Source organism: Malaclemys terrapin, chromosome 6 (assembly GCF_027887155.1).
Source record: "Malaclemys terrapin pileata isolate rMalTer1 chromosome 6, rMalTer1.hap1, whole genome shotgun sequence".
NCBI lineage: Eukaryota > Metazoa > Chordata > Testudines > Emydidae > Malaclemys > Malaclemys terrapin.
In genome coordinates, this window is record NC_071510.1 from 57,606,270 (window position 1) to 57,625,374 (window position 19,105).

General features: G+C 41.0%; 1 protein-coding gene across 1 annotated transcript in view; it reads right to left on the minus strand.

The window, feature by feature from the left end:
* Positions 1 to 19,105, minus strand: part of SNX24 (sorting nexin 24) — a 145,213-nt gene that overhangs the window by 41,549 nt on the left and 84,559 nt on the right. Inside the window, exon 3 of the mRNA XM_054031557.1 lies at positions 17,077 to 17,181. Within this exon, the coding sequence (XP_053887532.1) occupies positions 17,077 to 17,181 (105 nt within the window). The remainder of the gene's footprint in view (positions 1 to 17,076; positions 17,182 to 19,105) is intronic.

Here is a 19,105-nt window from a genome sequence, read left to right on the forward strand (position 1 = left end):
ACAGCCAAATTACTTACTATAAGAAATGTGAACCATCCCCATCAATTTCAATGTTGTGTTACATTTATTTCACTGTATCTTTGCTTCCTGTGTAAGTAAATGGCAATATTTCTTACAAAATGCATAGTTCTATACCTTCCTTTGTACAATTATCCTTTCCTCAAATAAGCCAAATCAACAGAAGAAATTATTTTTCTTGATTAAGCGCCCACATTTCTCTTGGGATGAAACAAAACAAACAATTAATCTTTCCTTATTGTTCTCTGAAGAACCTGCATTCCTTAAATGTACGAAAGCCAAGGTACCTGTGGCAGTCAGTCGGCAGCAATTAGGCTGGAGCTGAAAATGAATGGACTAGAGTCAGAGTGCCTAATCGGCTGAGAGTTTCTACAAGAGGGCAAGGTTACGCCAGGAAAATTCCCTTGCTGTGGAAATACTGTTAAGAATTACCATTTGACTTCAGCATAATTAACAAGGTTTGGGAATTTATATGAACTAAGTAATTGGAAAGAATTAGCAAGAGATATATACATTAATCTTCACCACTTACAATGTAGTTAATGAAATTAAAGGTTCCAGTTCTACTTCATGCTTTGTTTAGTTTCTGCAAACTTTTTATTTCACCTGTAGATCAAGAAAAATAAACTAGATAAAAATATATACTAGGCAATGGTAGTGGAGAGTAGAAGAGAGGGGATTGTGCTGCAAAAGTGAGAGAGTTTTCACATTTGTACTATCTGAGGATTTTGTTAGGCATGGATTGATAGTATTTACACGTGCACTAGAACAAACTTCATGACATTTCTGGGTTTTAATGACCACTGACCAATAACTTGAAAAATCCATACCACAATTTGTAAGTATGGAAGTCATTTAGCTAAGCCAGTGGTCCCCAAACTGTAGGGTATGCCCCCCTATGGGGGCACACAGGAACCTTCAGGGGGCACACGGCAGGACCTGGACCAGCCTCCACAGGGTGCGGGGAGGGAGCATCACCCAGCCCCACTCTGGTCCCTGCCACAGCTCCACTCCACCTCCAGCCCAGCTCTGGCCCCAACCGCAGCCGAGCTCCAACCCAGTCACAGCCCAGCTCCAACCCAGCCACAGCTCAGCTCCAACCCAGCCACAGCTCCGCTCAGCTTAGGGTGACCAGATGTCCCGATTTTATAGGGACAGTCTCGATTTTGGGGTCTTTTTCTTATATTGGCTCCTATTATTCCCCCACCCCCGTCCTGATTTTTCACACTTGCTCTCTGGTCACCCTAGCTCAGCTCTGTCCAAATTTCCTCTCCGCCCCCAGGCCAGCTCTATCCTCATTCCCTCTCCACCCACAAGCCAGCTCCACCTCTAGGCCAGCTCCTCCCCCATCCCTAGTTCAGTTCTCAGCTTCGCCTTCAGCTCAAGGTCCCATGCTGAGCCAACTGTGCAGTAATAGGAAGGTCACAGACAGATTCCATTACTATTAAGGGGGAGGGAGGGCAGCACTAAGCTAAGCATATTTATTTCTCCCTGGCATTCATGTTAATTCAAACCTACCTTAACTAAGACATGTTAAACCAAAAGGCCTTCAAAAAATGAATTCTGTTATTCTAAATTGTGAATTACTAGTTTTTGGTTTAAGCCAGCAGTGAACAGATCAGTAGGGAAATTTAAAACCTACTACTGCAGGTTGGATTTTCAAGGTTTAGATTGAGGAATGAGGCACAGTACAGCAAAGTAACAAGCATTTGTGATTCTCCTGTCCTACATCTGAGGAAGAGAATATCTCCCCTTAATTCATCCTTAAAGCCTTTAGCATTTTTCTCAAAAGAAGCTATATATATTGCTAAGGAAGGAAGACAAATACAAGTGTATTATATTCAGGATAAAATGCATAATTTAATAAATTGAAGTTGTTATATTAGAGGGCTGTGGTGACCACAACAGGATTCCTACCTTCTTTACCACCACCTCCAACTCCAGCTGTCAACCTCCTTCACTCACCTGTTGTTTAACTACCACCAGCACAGTTTTCACCTCATGCTCAAGCAGCCTTTCTTGACCTGCCAGGGCACTTTTATGTCACTCCTCCAATTTTACATTCACCACCGTTGTAGTGGGATCACGAGAGTTAATGCTGGCTTGATTTAATGCTTCACATATGTTACATTATAATGTGATTTACATATTTTGTCTTTTAGCATGGCTTGCAATATATTTAATATTGCAATAACACTTAATTCAGCCCTCTTGTGCATATGCATTATGACACAGTCTATAATTACATGATCACGTGCTATTTTTTCCACATAACTCCTGCCTTAGTCAATGCACAGGGTGTATGGTGCTCACTTAATGAACAGTTAGCTATTCAATATTTTATTTCTTCCTCAATGTTCAGTGTGTGGCCTGAGGATGTATTTAGTGCATACTATTCAAACCTCATTCTGAAGACAGAATTATTAATTTCCTCATGAGCTTTTCTGTGGCACTCACCATTATAGTATCTAAGTGCTTCACAAACATTACTAAATTTATCTTCACAATACACTTTGTGAGGTGACAGGAGAATATTATCTCCATTTTACAGATGGGGAGTTAAGGCAGAGAGAGATTAAAGTCAAAAGTATCCACTAATTTTGGAAGCCCTATCTGAGACGTCAAGGATGTGAGTTTCAGTGTATGTGGCACATACAAAACTTAATATATTCAAAGCACAGCTCCCACGGACTTAAGCTGCAGCTATGAGTGCTCAGCACTTCTGCAAATCAGATCCCAGGGAATACACACATTGAGGAATACACAGTTACTGACCACCTGCAAAAACTGTGGTTTAAGTGACTTGCCTAGCATCACATGGGAACTCTGTGGCAGGAGTAGGAATAGAATCCAGTTCTACAGGGTGCCATTCAACTGCCTCAATCACAAGACCATTCTTTTCTTTTCCTGCTCTCCCCGGGCCTCATTCACTGCACACCCTCCAACCTCTGCAACAAATGCTGCAGAGGTCTTACAGACAACGTCTTTCACTACCAGACCCTTACTTATCCTAAGAGCAAGTCCTTTCTATGCACTGAACAAGGCAGGGGTCCTGTGGAAAAAACAGTATGTGATTATGTAATTATAGACTGCAACGTAATGCGTATTCACTAATTATCCCAGTTCTCCTCATCTATACAATATTCAGTGTTAAAGCTGCAGAGAAGAGAATGAAATACACTACTCATTACCCTTAATTTAAAATGCAATATATGGCTTTGTATATGCAGGAATTTGCATCACTAGCAAATCAACTTTCCCACTCACCAGTTATTCACTTAGAAATGATTCTGTACAGTTACTAAGAAAAATAAATGAAGTTTTAAAAATACCCCCTGCAAAGGAGTATTTAAAAAAGTAAGGAAGACTACTGAGTTTGCCAAATAATGGGAATGTTGGTATTTATCTAAAAGACAATATATGCTGTAACACTGATTGTTTTTTAAAATCTGTACATTCATAGTCAGATTGTCTAAAAAGATATGGAGAAACCTAGTCAATTCCTGGAGTAATACATCCTGAAAACATTTTTCTCCAGCCAAATTTGTCAAATCTAGTAAACACTCATGAATGGAAGACAGCATGGTTTAGTGCATGGATTTTCAATCTGAAGGGTCATGAACACTCATCGTTTCTTTATAGCTAGATGGAAGCAGGATCCCAAAACTTTTTAATATTGTAGAACGAGCCACAGTATGGAAAAGGTTGACAGCCATTAGACTGTAGTGGCTTTAGAACTGGACGGGGAATCAGGAAACATGGGTTCTATTCCTGGCTTTACCACTGACATGCTGTATGACTTTGACCAGATAATTTATCTGTTTTGCCTCCTACCCTCTGTCTTGTCTGTTTAGACTGTAAGAACATCAGGGACTGTTTTTACTATGTGTTTGTATAGCAACTACTAATACCAGAATGAAAAGAAAATGAGAAATATATCAGTAACTTTATCTCTAAAATTGTCCTGAATTTTAATTAAAATTTTGCTTTTTGGCTTTTTCTTGCTTTGAAACAAGCCTGAAATATGAGTAAAAAGTAAACTACTCAGTAAAATAAAAGAAAAACTTCAGAGCCCAATTCTGTACAGCAAATACAAATCAGAGGGTTTTTTAAATATACAACAAAAAAAATGAATTGCAAATTACACAGTAATAATACCATTTTTAAAACTGCACTGTCATTTTCAAAGTAAGTAATAAGGGTAATTTTTTTTAAAGCACTGCCAGCTTTGCAAAAAAAAAAAAGCCAGGGAAGTCTCTTCAGGAACTGCTTTCACAAAAGGCTTGTTTTATAAATATCTATCCTTTATGTTATCAATACAATTATTTTTACCATACCTTTTACCTATAGCATATATGTGACCCTGCACCTGCCAGCTACATTCTTTAAAACCAAAAGCCTTCTAAACAATTGCAAGATTCTGTAACAAGCACCGAAGAAACAGGTATGCACAACAGAATCTGAAAACAGCTGGTAGCAACAATGATGGATTTAAGTTATTAACGGATCAAAAAAAGATGGATGGTGGTCTGCTTTTCTTAATCTACATCATCATCTAGATCTATTTAAAGATATGTGGTGCACTAACAAACTTAGTTAAAGTTTCGATAAAATCAGTAGAATAATCTACCCCTTTATATTGAGTCTGTATCGATCAATAAAATCACTTGTACTAGGAAAGTACTGTTAAGTACTGACAATCTCAGCCATTAATATTATTTAACATTCTGTTTACAATCTTTAATGAGGACAATGAACATTTTCTCTCTTTACACTTATCATACCACTGCTTCTAGAGCTCCATATAGGTAGAGTGTAATCTTGATTACTGAAGACTAAATGGGGGCTGCAGGAGGAAGACATTGACTAATTTTGGGTAATTGAGGGAATTTTCAATGTGATTAATAGATATTAGGTGACACAATCTTTTTTCAGATAAGAGAAAGTTCCAGATAAAATAGCAGTTAAACTATATTTCACAAGATTAAAGGTTTATATTCCCTACCCTTTTATAAAATTAGATCCGCTTATCACATACACTCACCTAGTGTTAAAACAAAATCCCATTCCAGAAACAGAAATCAGACTTGTAAACACTGTTTGATGGGAAATTTATCAAGAATATTTTAAAAAAACTCATTTTATTATTAAATTAGTTGGAGGATCATCCATAGACCTCTTGGGTTGGTTATGAACAATGCTGACAAGTCACAAAGAGAATCCCATTCATCTTGGCCTCAAAAGCTATGTCTACACTGCAGCTGGGATTGAGCCTCCCATCCTGGGTAGACAAACTCACGCTAGCTTGGCTTGAGCTAGCACACCAAAAATAGCAGTGTGAATGTTGCAGCTTGGATGACAGTTTGGGCCCTTGAGTGCACTTGACCCTCTGGGTCTGAGCTCGAGTGGCTAGCCCAAATCTATGGGCTATAATGTAAACCATTTGAATTCATGCAGTGGTCAGCATTTACAACCATCATCACACAGTGGCATATGAAATTCCACAGATTCCCTGTGTATTTAGAATAGGAAATGATGGTGGTAACTGTTTGGTATTCTGTTTTGTTTTTACAGAGGTGATCACTGTACACACCTGCCCCAATTTAGCGAAGCACTTTGGTATACATTTAATGTAACTGAAACGTGCTTAAAGTTAAACTTAATCACTTGCTTACGTGTTTCGAGAAACAGGGATGGTTTCCTGAACTGGGACCAGTATAGAGTATATGTCTCAGCACAGGAGGGAAAATGTAATGGATATGAACACTCAGAGTTAATACATGTGATGTAAATTCTACCTCATGGAAATAGAAGAAAAGATTCTAATGGTTGAACATTTCTGTATTCATGTCCTTGTTACTATTTGATTCTGGAACTGTTACTTAATCTATCCTATTTCTGATGCTTAAGATACTTTTTACTGGGTAGAATCAATAAACATATATCTTGCTTTATTTTTTCCCCAATACTGTAATTTTACATCACTCCACAATACAGGTTCATAAGTTTTCCATCCCTATAGATTTTGATGGGCAACTTTAAAAAAAACGTTTGAAGTATAATTAACGTAGAAATGGCAGAGCTGTCAAACTGTTCCAGTTACAGAGGGGGCTTACAGACTGCTTCTGGTCCTATATGACTATGTAGAAGTACAACAACCCCACTCACTAAGTACCATCTCCATTCTACATACAGTGACATTCCAGTTTCTGTTCTGCCTTTGCAGAGACCAGGTTGACCTATACATGCTACTGTGAGTTGACCTCACAGGTATTTTTTCCTCAATCACAGGCAGAGAATAAAAAAAAAAAAGGGGGGGGGGGAGGGGGAATACCCTACTTGTCACAGAGGACTTCATTCCTCTATTTTCAGGAATCTTCTGTTCCTTCTGCAATCGAGAAGACAATAAAGCAATATTTCAGTCACAAGCAGTAGCAGAATACTCATTCTCTATTCAGAGATACAGAGCCCTAGCAAGTGTACAATGTAGAAGAATCATGCGTTGGAAGAGATGGACAAGATGACTTTTCTACCTCAGTGCACAGGCCAACTTTTAGTCTCGCTCAACATGAATAATATACTACAGGGCATTCCACTTTCTTCCCTGTCAGAAGAGCCACAGTACTGCCTTAAATTGCCAACAGCAACTAGATCTGCTAAGCAATGCAGGACTGATTAAATTCCTCACCAGGTAGAGTGTTGGACATCTCTTCCTCTTCACAAGCAAATCCAGTGAGAGACAGAGTTAAGAAAAGAACTGAAATCAGAGCTTCCTTCTTCTCAGGGTATGTCTACACTACGAAATTAAGTCGATTTTATAGAAGTTGATTTTTAGAAATCGATTTTATACAGTCGATTGCGTATGTCTACACTAAGCACATTAAGTCGGTGGCGTGCTTCCTCACTACCATGGCTAACATTGACTTATGGAGCTGTGCACCATGGGTAGCTATCCCACAGTTCCCGCAGTCTCCGCTGCCCATTGGAATTCTGGGTTAAGCTCCCAATGCCTGATGGGGCAAAAGCATTGTTGCGGGTGATTTTGGGTACATGTTGTCAGTCTCCCCTCCCTCCATGAAAGCAACGGCAGACAATCATTTTGCGCCTTTTTTCCTAGGTTACCCATGCAGACGTCATACCATGGCAAACATGGAGCCCACTCAGCTCACTGTCACTGCTGCTGTTGTGGGCAAGTTTACTGTGGGGGCTGCTGTGATCCAAGTAGCCAATGCAATCATTGACGTTCTGTTATCAAGGGTAGTGACTCTGGGAAATGTGCGGGCCTTTTTAGATTTTAGGTGCATCATATTCCTGTCTTTTGTCGCTTGTGAAGAAGTCTTGCAGCCTTACATTCCAGTCTGGTCAGCGCTGTAACACCCCATAGCACTTCTGTGGTTGACACATGTAACAGCTCCAGGGCTCTTGCTCTTTTGCCTTGGCCGAGGTACCTTGCCCTACCCAGACCTCCAAGCATTCGACACAGAAGCACCTGCAGCAGCTGGCATTGATACACAGCAGCAGCTCCTTGCCTTCGCAGCAGACGGTGCAGTAGGACTGCTAACCGTCCTCATCGGACATGTAGCTTGGCCGGGGGTTCTGGGAATGTCTTCCCTGCCCGGCTCCTAGCAACCTCCAGGGCATGGTGTACGGCTCCACTGCTTCCGCTGCAACTCTGCTCTCCTGCTCCCCAGCGAAGAGCTCGGGTGATCCATTCTGGTCCTCCTAGGAGCTGCTGGCAGCAGATGGTGCAGTAGGACTGCTAACAGTCCTTGTCCACCGCTTCCGCTGCAACTCTGTTCTCCTGCTCGGGGGATCGTTCATGAAGCCTGGACAGTAGTAAGGAGAATTTCCCATCAAACAGTGTTTACAAGTCTGATTTCTGATTTCAACTATAGGCTGAGCAAGTGCAGAATGGTGGTAGAATGTGCATTTGGATGTTTAAAAGCTCGCTGGCGTTGTTGGTCAGACCTCAGCGCAACCAACATTCCCATTGTTATTCCTGCTTGCTGTGTGCTCCATAATAAGTGTGAGAGTAAAGGGGAGACGGGGTGGGAGGTTGAGGCAAATCACCTCGTATGCAATTTTGAGCAGCCAGACACCAGGGTGATTAGAAGAGCACAGGAAGGCACGCTGCTCATGAGAGAGGCTTTGAAAACCAGTTTCATGACTGGCCAGGCTTCGGTGTGACAGTTGTGTGTGTTTCTCCTTGATGCAAACCCGCCCCCTTTGTTGATTTTAATTCCCTGTAAGCCAATCACCCTCCCCCCTCGAAATAAAGTAACTATTGTTTTGAAACCATGCATTCTTTCTTTATTAATTAAAAAAAATTAGATAACGGACAAGGTAGCCCGGGTGGGGTGGAGGAGGAGGGAAGGACAAGGCCACATTGCTTACTGTAGCCACACTAAAAATCAAACTGTTTGAATGACAACCTTCTGTTGCTGGGGCCATCCTCTGGAGTGGAGTGGCTGGGTGCCCGGAGCTTTCTCCCCCCCTCCTCCTCCCATGTTCTTGGGTGTCTGGGTGAGGAGGCTATGGAACATGGGGAGGAGGGTTGGCGGTTATACAGTGGATGCAGCGGGGGTCTGTGCTCTTGTTGGCTTTCCTGCAGCTCCAACAGACGCTTCATCATGTCCGTTTGCTCCCCCATTAGCCTCAGCATCGCATACTGCCTCCATTCTTCGTGCTCACTTAGTTCTTTCCTGGCCTCTGCACTGAACGCCTCCATGCATTAAGCTGTGCCTATCTGTGCAGGAGGACTGCATGAGCTCAGAAAACATGTCATTGTGAGTGCGTTTTTTTCGCCCTTCTAATCTGCGATAACCTCAGGGATGAAGATGATGGGGGAGCATAGAAACATTCTATGCTCTACGATTCTGGGGGGACTGCATGGTCACCTGTGCTGCTGAGTTCACCACGCTGACCAAACAGGAAATGAAATTCAAAAGTTCCTGGAGCTTTTCCTGTGTACCTGGCTAGTGCATCGGAGTTCAAAGTGCTGTCCAGAGTGGTCACATTGGAGCACTCTGTGATAGCTCACAGAGGCCAATACCGTTGATTTGCGTCCGCACTACCCCAAATTCGACCCAGCAAAGTTGACTTTAGCGCTACTCCCTTCATTGGAACAGAAGTCGATTTCAAGAGCCCTTTAGGTCGACGGAACAGGGTTGGTTGTGTGGACACAGTCATTTTTAAATCGACCTAATGCGGCTAAATGGACCTAACCCCCTAGTGTAGACCAGGCCTTAGACTCAGAAGCTGAATAGGGTGACTCTCTTCTTCATGGAATGACTTAAGATATTAATATCTTTAAGTGTGAAATTCCTAATAAAATTGGTATTACAAGCTCTGAAATTGACTTCTGTTCCAATGAAGGGAGTAGCGCTAAAGTCAACTTTGCTGGGTCGAATTTGGGGTAGTGCGGACGCAAATCAACGGTATTGGCCTCTGTGAGCTATCACAGAGTGCTCCAATCTGAAAAATTCTAGTTCTTCCTAAGATTTTTAACAGAAGGTATGCAAACTTCCAGAAGATAAAGGTGGATCTCCGGGGTGCTGTCCTGAGCTTGAAAAGCTGCTTGCATCAGCAAATCTTCCATTCCTGCAGAAGGCTTGGGCAACTCAGCTTGGTGTGAGCAACCTTGGGTGACAATTAATTACATCTGGAAAATTAGCTCTCTTACTGGTGGAATTCATTTTGACAAGCAAAAGAACATATATATTTGTTTATGATAAACCTAAACCTTTTTTAGAGTTAAAAATGAAAAAATTGTAAAAGCATTTTTCTAGACATTTTTGTACATTTAATTCTTCTGCTTGAGATACGCTTTTCTTGAGAGACTTTTGGATACATTTCAGACCAAAAAAGAAAAAGGGCTGTAAAGGAGAAAGTTGCTTTATCTGCTCATGGACTAGAAGCTGCCCTTACTGTGTCATTCATGGTGTCTTGTTATCTTGGCTATATGAGCTGTCAAATTATAAGTAGGGCCCTACCAAATTCACAGCCATGAAAAACGTGTCACGGACCGTGAAATCTGGTCTCCCACTGTGAAATCTGGTCTTTTGTGTGCTTTTACCCTATACTATACAGATTTCACAAAGGAAATGTGAATATATATACAGCGTTTCTCAAATTGGGGGTTCTGACCCAAAAGGGAGTTGCAGGGGGGCCCTTAATTCTGCACTGCCTTCAGATCTGGGTGGCCCGAGAGCAGCAGCTGGTGGCCAGAGAGTGGCGGCTGGTGGCCAAGCGGCCAGCCTTGAAGGCGCACCCCACCAGCAGCAGCGCAGAAGTAAGGGTGGCAATACCATACCATGCCACCCTTACTTCTGCACTGTTGCTGGAGGTGGCTCTGCTTTCAGAGCTGGGCTCCCAGCCAGTAGCCGCCGCTTCCCAGCTGCCCAGATCTGAAGGCAGCACTACCGACAGCAGCAGTGCAGAAGGGTAGCAGTACCGCGACACCCCACCACACACACACATACACACACACACACACACTTCCTTTTTGGGTCAGGATCCCTACAATTACAACACCATGAAATTTCTGATTTAAATAGCTGAAATAATGAAACATAGGATTTAAAAAATCCTATGGCCATGAAATTGACCAAAATTGACCGTGAATTTGATATAAACTCCCCCTGCACTTCCTTTCAGACATATCTCATCCCTTGAATTTACTAAGGAAAAAAAAAAAGTTACAATAGTAATGGTGGTCAGTTATGCCTCAGCACAAGGACAAACTAACTGCAGGTTAAGTGAAAGCAGATGCATTGGCCCATGCATAGGGAAAAGTTCAGAAGGTCTATCAGTGCTCTGTTACACTGGATTGTTGTCAGTCACAAGAAGAGCTTCCTTCAGCTCGCGCACACTACAAGAAATGAGTCAATACTCAGAAGTTCACCAGAGGCATGCAGCTTCTTCGATATCCCACTTCCTGACTAAATCCTCTTGCATCTATGATTGCTGACTTTGTATTTTGATTCTGAACTACAGGTGCAACTCCACAGGCAACCTCTGATAACTCTGTCTGTCATCTTGTTGGGACAGATATCAGCAAGCAATGAGATTTCTTCTGCGCAAGGGAGTTAGAAAATATTTATTCTGTTGAACTTTAAAAGACAACCTACCAAAGGGCAAGCCTGTAGGGAAGAAAAACTGGATGACAGTAACATTTCACAAAACGATCACTCCATATCTGACTTCTCATTCCTTGTCCTCAAAGGAAACTGCAAAATTTCTTCAAAAGACGAGTTTGGGAGCTTAAATTCATACTTTTATGTCATACTTGGTAGACACTAAAAGTCATGATCTTAATAAAGACATTGGATTTATGTTGTATTACAACAATCTGTAACCCACTAATTGTCCTTTTTTGTCCTATGAAGGCAGAAGTGTTAATGGGCACTTCACCTTAAATCGTCCTTTGGAAAATGCATTAACTACCTGTGCTAAACAATCTTTCCAGCTTGTAATTAGCTGTGACGCTCTGAGAACCTTTCCCAGACCTGAAGAAGAGCTCAATGCAGCTTGGAAGCTTGTCTCTTTCACCAACAGAAGTTGCTCCAATAAAAGATATTACCTTCACCCACTTTGTCTCTCTAGTAACATCCAGTGTCAGCTTACTGGGACATGGAATCACCTAATGTGCAAAGCAGTAGAGGGCAGGTGGTTAAATCAGAGAAACTTCTCCATTATCAATTCATCAGAGATGAGGATCACAAGAACTGCTCTTCTGAGAATGAATCATATCTTAGCTAATACTGATCAGGACTGACAACATGGCAGTAATTGCTTATATAAACAATTAGGTGGAATCCCTCAGTGTAACCTATTATTGGAACCCCAACCAATTATCTAATGGACAAATAAACCCTAATATCAGTAAAGAAGATTTATCTAAAAAGTGGCTTTCTAATCCAATATACAGTCCATCCTGGAGGGAGTGGAGACCTTTCAAGCGATCAGTATTTCTGCAGATATGCTATTAACGGAGATTTCCATTTCTATACCTCTTTGGGTTAAAGGCCATATGAACAGTCACAGATTGCACAGTAGAGTCAAAGAAAAAGAACTGGAAGCAACAGATGTATTCCTCATTCCCTGGACTAACAATTGGCGCTATGGATTTCCATCCCTGCTTCTAATTCCTAGTGCTCTTAGGAAAGTAAAGGGGTTAAAACAAACCTTGATCTAATCTCACCAGTATAGATCAGTGTCACGGGGTGGGACTCACCAGTGTGGCGTCTCCTGCTGGTCATCTAGGGAATTAGCATTTCCAGCCTCCGGAGCGCCCTCTGCAGGCCGGTGTCCTGCTTGCCGCTGGGCCCGAGTCCCTCCTGGACCCCGGTGCCCCTTTCAGGCTGAGGTGCTGCCCCCTGGCAGTACCCCCACAGATCTGGATCTCCCCTCCCCGGGGAACCCCCACCCTCTATCCCCACCTTGCCTCAGTCTACGGCCACTGCCAGTCATCACCTAGCCCCCGTTCTCCAGGGCAGACTAGTGTAAGCACCACTCATCACTGGCAAGGGGGGTTTTGGACCTACTGCCTCTGCCTGCCCTTGGGCTGCCCTCTGCAACCCCAGTACCTTCTTTGGCCTTTAAGAAGGCCTACAGCCTGGGGGGTTTCTAGGCTGGAGCTCCCCAGCTCCTCGGGCCTTCCCCCAGCCCTGCACCACAGTACCCTTTCTGGCCTTTAACAAGGCCTGCAGCCTGGGGGGTTTCTAGGCCGGAGCTCCACAGCTCCTCTGGCCTTCCCCCAGCCCTGCTCCAGTCTTGGTACCTTCTCAGCTTCCAGGCAGCCAGGCCCTTCCCTCTCTACCACTAGAGAGAGAGACTGTGTGCTACTGGCCCACTGCCCTCTTATCAGACATTCCCAGTAATATGCCGATGAGAAGCACAGTCAGGAAAGTAACTGAACTACTTTTCTCATGGATTGTATTTTCTAACTGGACAACCTACCCTAAATTCTCAATTACTGAGGGACAATCTTCACTCATTGATATATTTTGCTTTCCACAACCAAATCTCTGTACAACTTTTCATGAGTGATCTACCCGAATACTTGGATGCTAATATCTAAACTATATTCTTAAATTTATTCACCTACATTTGCGGTATTGCTGATTATGTACTATATGTATCATATAACTTTTAAAAACAAGCTTTGTATTTGTGGATAATCTAAGCACTATACCCAGATGTACAGACACTCTTTTCTCAACCTATGTATTACATAATTTTTTTAACATTAGCTTTAATAAAATTTTAAAATATGTTAAGCTTCTACCCTTTCTGGTCAGAATTAGAGACTTTATGTATAAGGGACCCATGTGAAATTATATCTGACCTCCCCCCACCTTAAACCCCTTTATTATGAAATCTCTTTTTTATATATCTAACTGCAGGCAGATGATGGATAAACTGCCCTTCAACAGTATTTTCTGAGACAGTGTAGTCTAGCAATCAAGTGCCCGGACTCTGAGTTAGAGCTGTGTGAGCTCTAGTCTCGGCTCTGTCACTGACTCCCATTTATGCTTTGTGTCTCAGTTTCCCTATCTATAAATAGGTTGGAATTATTAGTTCCTATCTCTTATCAATGAGTCAGTGTGTGAACAGTATTGGCAATGCCATATAATGCTATTTATTATTACCACTGAAACTACTGAATACATTTTGGTGCTTCTTAGGGTACGTCTATACTTACCTCCGGGTCCGGCGGTAAGCAATTGATCTTCTGGGATCAATTTATCGCGTCTTGTCTAGACGCGATAAATTGATCCCGGAAGTGCTCGCCATCGATGCCGGTACTCCTGCTCTGCAAGAGGAGTACGCGGAGTCGACGGAGGAGCCTGCCTGCCACGTGTGGACCCGCGGTAAGTTCGAACTAAGATAGTTCGACTTCAGCTACGTGAATAACGTAGCTGAAGTTGCGTATCTTAGTTCAAAGTGGGGGGTTAGCGTGGACCAGCCCTTAGACGGTTGTTCCATAGTATTTTAAGTGAAAATTGTAACTTCCATTCTTGAACTTGTAAAATGTGGCAGTCATTTAAAACAAAACATAAATCAACCTTTAGCACTTCCAGGCAGAAAATCAATCCATTATGAAAAGACAAAAAGCCTCTCACAGCTTTCAAAATCAAGAAACAAATAAGTAATCCAACAAATGTTCAACATACAATAAATGGGGATAAATATTAAAAGAAATGCAAGCATTGGAATTGCATGTTTTCTTAAAAACCTGCACTAATTAACTATTTTTAAATTCATCAGAAAAATACAAAAATATAAAAAAATTAGAACCTGGATTTTTAAAATTAATTCTGAAATAATGCAAGAGGTTGGGTTAATAAAGGAAACGTAATGGGACATTTTTATCCACTGGAGTGGCAGCTGCAGCATTTTCAGTCACTGTAAGAGAATTACACATAGCTTCTTTTGCTGCACAAAAGACAAAGTGTAACATTCCATTTTCATGCAATTAAACATTTTGATTCAAATTTTACTATCTGGGGCGCTCATACCCGGTTATCCGAAGTATACAACAGAAAAAAACAATAAAGAAACAACATAAGGCAATGACTGAATCAGATCAATATTTGTTTGCAGTCTGCATGGTACAACACCCATTTTGCCAACTTTATGTGTTTTAAAGGTGCCACACATATATTGAGAAATTACTACACGAGAGCATAAAGACAATGATTAGCAGTAGCAACTGTGTAAACACTCAATCCCCTCATAAGGGCCTGAAAAAATTACTACTTTTTTTTACAACTGTATCATAATTCACTAACAATCTACTAGTATCAAAAAGCTGCTGGCACTCTACAGCTACACATACAGCAGGTGAAAATTGTAATAGCCAAAGTAGATAAACACTAAATCCCTGCTGTTACATTTATACAGATCTCCTTTCAACACTTTAGATTCATACAGTTTGAAATAGAAGGCCAACAACTTAAAAAACTAATGCCTAAAGTTAACCACCTAAATAAGTGCTCCAATTGACATCTTTGGGAATGGCCAGATGGTCAGCACTTCTGAAAATCTGGCCATTTATTCAAGTGACTCAGTATGCACTTGGGTTACTAAAATTCAGCTTATATTTTTTTAAATCTTGTCTAAAATTTCTTTCCTCATCAGTTTTTTTTCCTTTTGGCACACACAAAATTTATCCCCATTTCAAATGAAGATGAATGAACAAGCGTTGTTCTTCTTATTTCTGTGCATGTGCACATCAGAATTAGTGACGATATAACCAAAGTTAATGATATAAGCAGGAATGTAAGTTAATTAACTCCTCCAGTAGGGGGTGATAGTGTCTTTGTAATTGCTCATCAATTAAATAACGGTAATAATTTCACCTGTATCTCACCTTATTCAAAAATATACACCCCTAAATCAATCAATTAATCACAGGAGTGATACTCTACAACAGTCAATTTTAAGCAGATCACATTTTTATACATGAACAAATTCACAGCATCTCATCATAATAAAACATACATAATAATTATAGTGTAATAACGTTACAACAGATTGTTGTATTATCTTTTTTCCACAATCATTATCAACAAAAAAGTTCTACTAGTTTCTACAAATATGAACATTTTCAAAAACAGAAGCTTGGTAAAAACAAAATAATCCATTAATACAGGGGAAAACAAAAACTGGTTACATAAATATATGCATAGGGAAAGACTAAATAAATCAAGAGTATCAACAATGCTCCACTTCTCTTTGCCATTCTTGAAAACAGCAATTTATTTAAAAGAATGTTCAAAGTAATCACACATCAACCCAAGAAATTTACCTAAATTCCTTAGCTACTTCTGATACAACAAATATGGTGAAGAGTAAGAAGAAAGAAGGAGGGAAGTGTTTGTGTAGAACAATAACAAAATATTAAATTAGGCAATAGTCTGCTTATACTGAAACGTCTATTCTCTTTTAAAAATAATCTGAAATGGAACATAATATTTCCCCGAAGTTCTGTGTGCAGCCATCCATTCATTTTTACTATATGGATACCCACTCCTGAAAACCATCCCTTAATTTTTGACTTAGCTTAAGATTAAATCAAAACAAACAATTTAAAGTGTATTTTCCTCCTCAGTTCCAAAATTCTTCCCTTTTGGAGATACTCTGAAATTAAAGTATGATTTTTTCCCTCCCCAGCTCCCAACCTTTCCCAGAATCTGGGAGAAATTTCAACAATCTGTAACGTAGGCACTCTTCATTTTCTAAGTAGTGAGTGATTCAAGTGCTACGTGGTTGCAGTAGGAATTCCCACAATTAATGGATGTCTAAGCAAAGATTAGGTAAAGTCTCATTAAGTACCTAAGCCACAAATGATCACTACTGTGAAGTAGTATGTAACACATTTTTCCCCTTTTGCCAGCTTGAACAGCTCCCCTAATGGTCAGCCCTAACTTATTACAATGTAGCTATTGACAGTGGGTGAAATCCTGGCCCCACAGAAGACAGTGGGAGTTCTGCCATTTACATCAATGGAGCCAGAATTTCACCGAATGGATTCAAATATCTGGACCGGCGATATTTTAAAACACTTCAGTGATACACCAGTGTACAGGTCAACTCTGAAAACAAGCTCTTGATCCAGACATGCAAGTGCATGAGGAGAGACACAGGGATTTATTTTAAGCAGCAGACCAAAACTTTATTAAACATGACATCAGAGAGGGGTGCTATCAGCCCAGTCTTCCCATAGCAGACATTTAAGTGAGTGCAGTGGGGGGCTTACAGGGGACCTATCATATAGCTCATAATTCAGGGTGGACTCTCCATTGCCTACCTCTAGCAAGCTGAATCCTATCCTCTTTCCCCCTGCAAGGAGACAGAAAGTACAAAGAGGGGCCCCAGTCTGAAAAGAATTCAGGTCTACCATTTTCCTCTGGGCCCAAAGTCCACCAGTGAAATCCCAGGTCTCTTATTTCTGGGAATATTTTAAAATACTCCAGTGCTATACCAGCATACAGGGCAGCTCTGAAAATGAGCGCTGCTTTTTCACACACACACTGCTGACAGGGAGCTCACCTGTAAGTACATTTCCAAGCCTTGTCGCCGCTGTTCCAGGACCTTAGGGACCCAGTTCCTCACGTGCTTGGAAGGGATTTCTGGTGTTCTAATAAACCTCTTCAGCTGCAAACAAAACCAAAAATAAAAATATAATCCCTCTTTACTAGAAAAGCATTCCTGCTACAAATCAGTCAGAAAATTTGGGGGGTGGGGGGGGGAAGGTAGCCATTTATAAAGGTCAGTAACAGCAGTGAATTTATTTACTAAACACCTCATTGAGGAATAATGAACTGACTTTACTATTCCTCTTCAAATCTACAAGTCACAGATAAAAGTTATTTCAGCTTAGCTGACCTTTTGGCAATGAGGAATCCAACTAATAATACCGTTTGTTCCAAAGATTTAAAGAAAAACTGCAGCAGCTGGATGGCTCTAATACTTGAAGACCTGGACACCAACTCAAGCCAGGGACTAAACAAAATAACATGACAGTTAGCTGAATACTGCTCACTGGACAATCCAATCTACACCACAACAAATATTTTAACACGGCTTTTCTTTGAAGTGTACGCTGCCTCGTTTAGGGTGTGATCCTGCAAGATACTGAGTACTCTCAAGCTCACGTTGCCTTCATCAGCTTAGAAGGTTGGGACCCCAGAGAGTAACAAAAGAGCAGTAAAAGCTATGAATCTGGTTTGCTGAGCTACTGAACTACTATTGAATCCTTGTGAATCAGGTTGAGAATGACTGGGTAGGAAAGATGGTCTAGTCTCTAGTGGACAGGGCACTAGACTGGCACTCCAATGATCTGGATTCAATTCCTGTGTGACTTTGGGCAAGTCACTTAATCTGCCCCATACCTCAGTTCTCCATCTGTAAAATGGGAATAGTACTTGACAGGGATGCTAGGCACTCAGATAGTACCTTGATAAATACTACATAAGTAAGTAGATAGACAGACTGCAATTGAAACAACTTCCCGATTCAGCATATAGGTATTTTGGGAAAGGTGGTGGAAAACAAGCCTCTCACTAGCTAATGGGTTTTCCAGAAAGCAGGCACCCTGAGAGATGAAGGGAAAAACTGTAATACTAAGATGAGTATAATTCTGTAATAATTTATACATAGCACTAGCAAAACTCTGCTACAGAATCTATCCCTAAGTAAGTTTCTATTGTCATTCCTGTAACAATTCATGCAGTATAGCTCACAAATATTTTTTAAAAATAATTTATACCTAATAATACTTCTCCCACAGAAGATGAAAATTATCCTCATTCCAAAAACAACTAAAAACTTATTTTCTCAGTACTAAAAGGCAAAATAATAACTGGGATGGATTCCACTGCATTTTAATGGAAGGTGACAATAGACATTCTTTCAGCTGCATATTGCCTCTGAGTAAATGTGAAGAGAGAAACACGAGGGCAGAAACTCAAAATTGACTTTGACATGCACGCCCATGGGGCTTTGAGAATTTACATTTCATCTCTGAGCTTGCTGAGATGTCACTATAGCAAAAAGCAGTGCCAACATATCACTGTCTCTGTGATCATAAGTTATGAAGGTCCAATAAGTAAACCTCAGTTGTTCTAGAAACATTTTGCAACTTGCTTATTTTTCAAATATACTAAATCACAATAATATGTGTCCAAGTTCAAGCAGAAAAAAAACACCGAAAACCTCTACTTACAGATCTTAAAGTCATAGTATAAAAATGCAATTTTTTCTTTAAATTTGTCAAGAGTGTTGAAGAAGCTAACATCACAACTGTTGGGGTCTATGACAGCTCTTGTAGGTGAGTAATGAATTGCTTTAGATGAAGAGAGACAAACCTGAAACAGTACAAATTTCCAGTAGGACTTAGCTGCTTACAAGATAAATACTCTACAGCTGACATAAGAACATAAGAATGGCCATATTGGGTCAGACCAAAGGTCCATCCAGCCCAGTATCCTGTCTACCGAAAGTGACCAATGCCAGGTGTCCCAGAGGGAGTGAACCTAACAGGTAATGATCAAGTGATCTCTCTCCTGCCATCCATCTC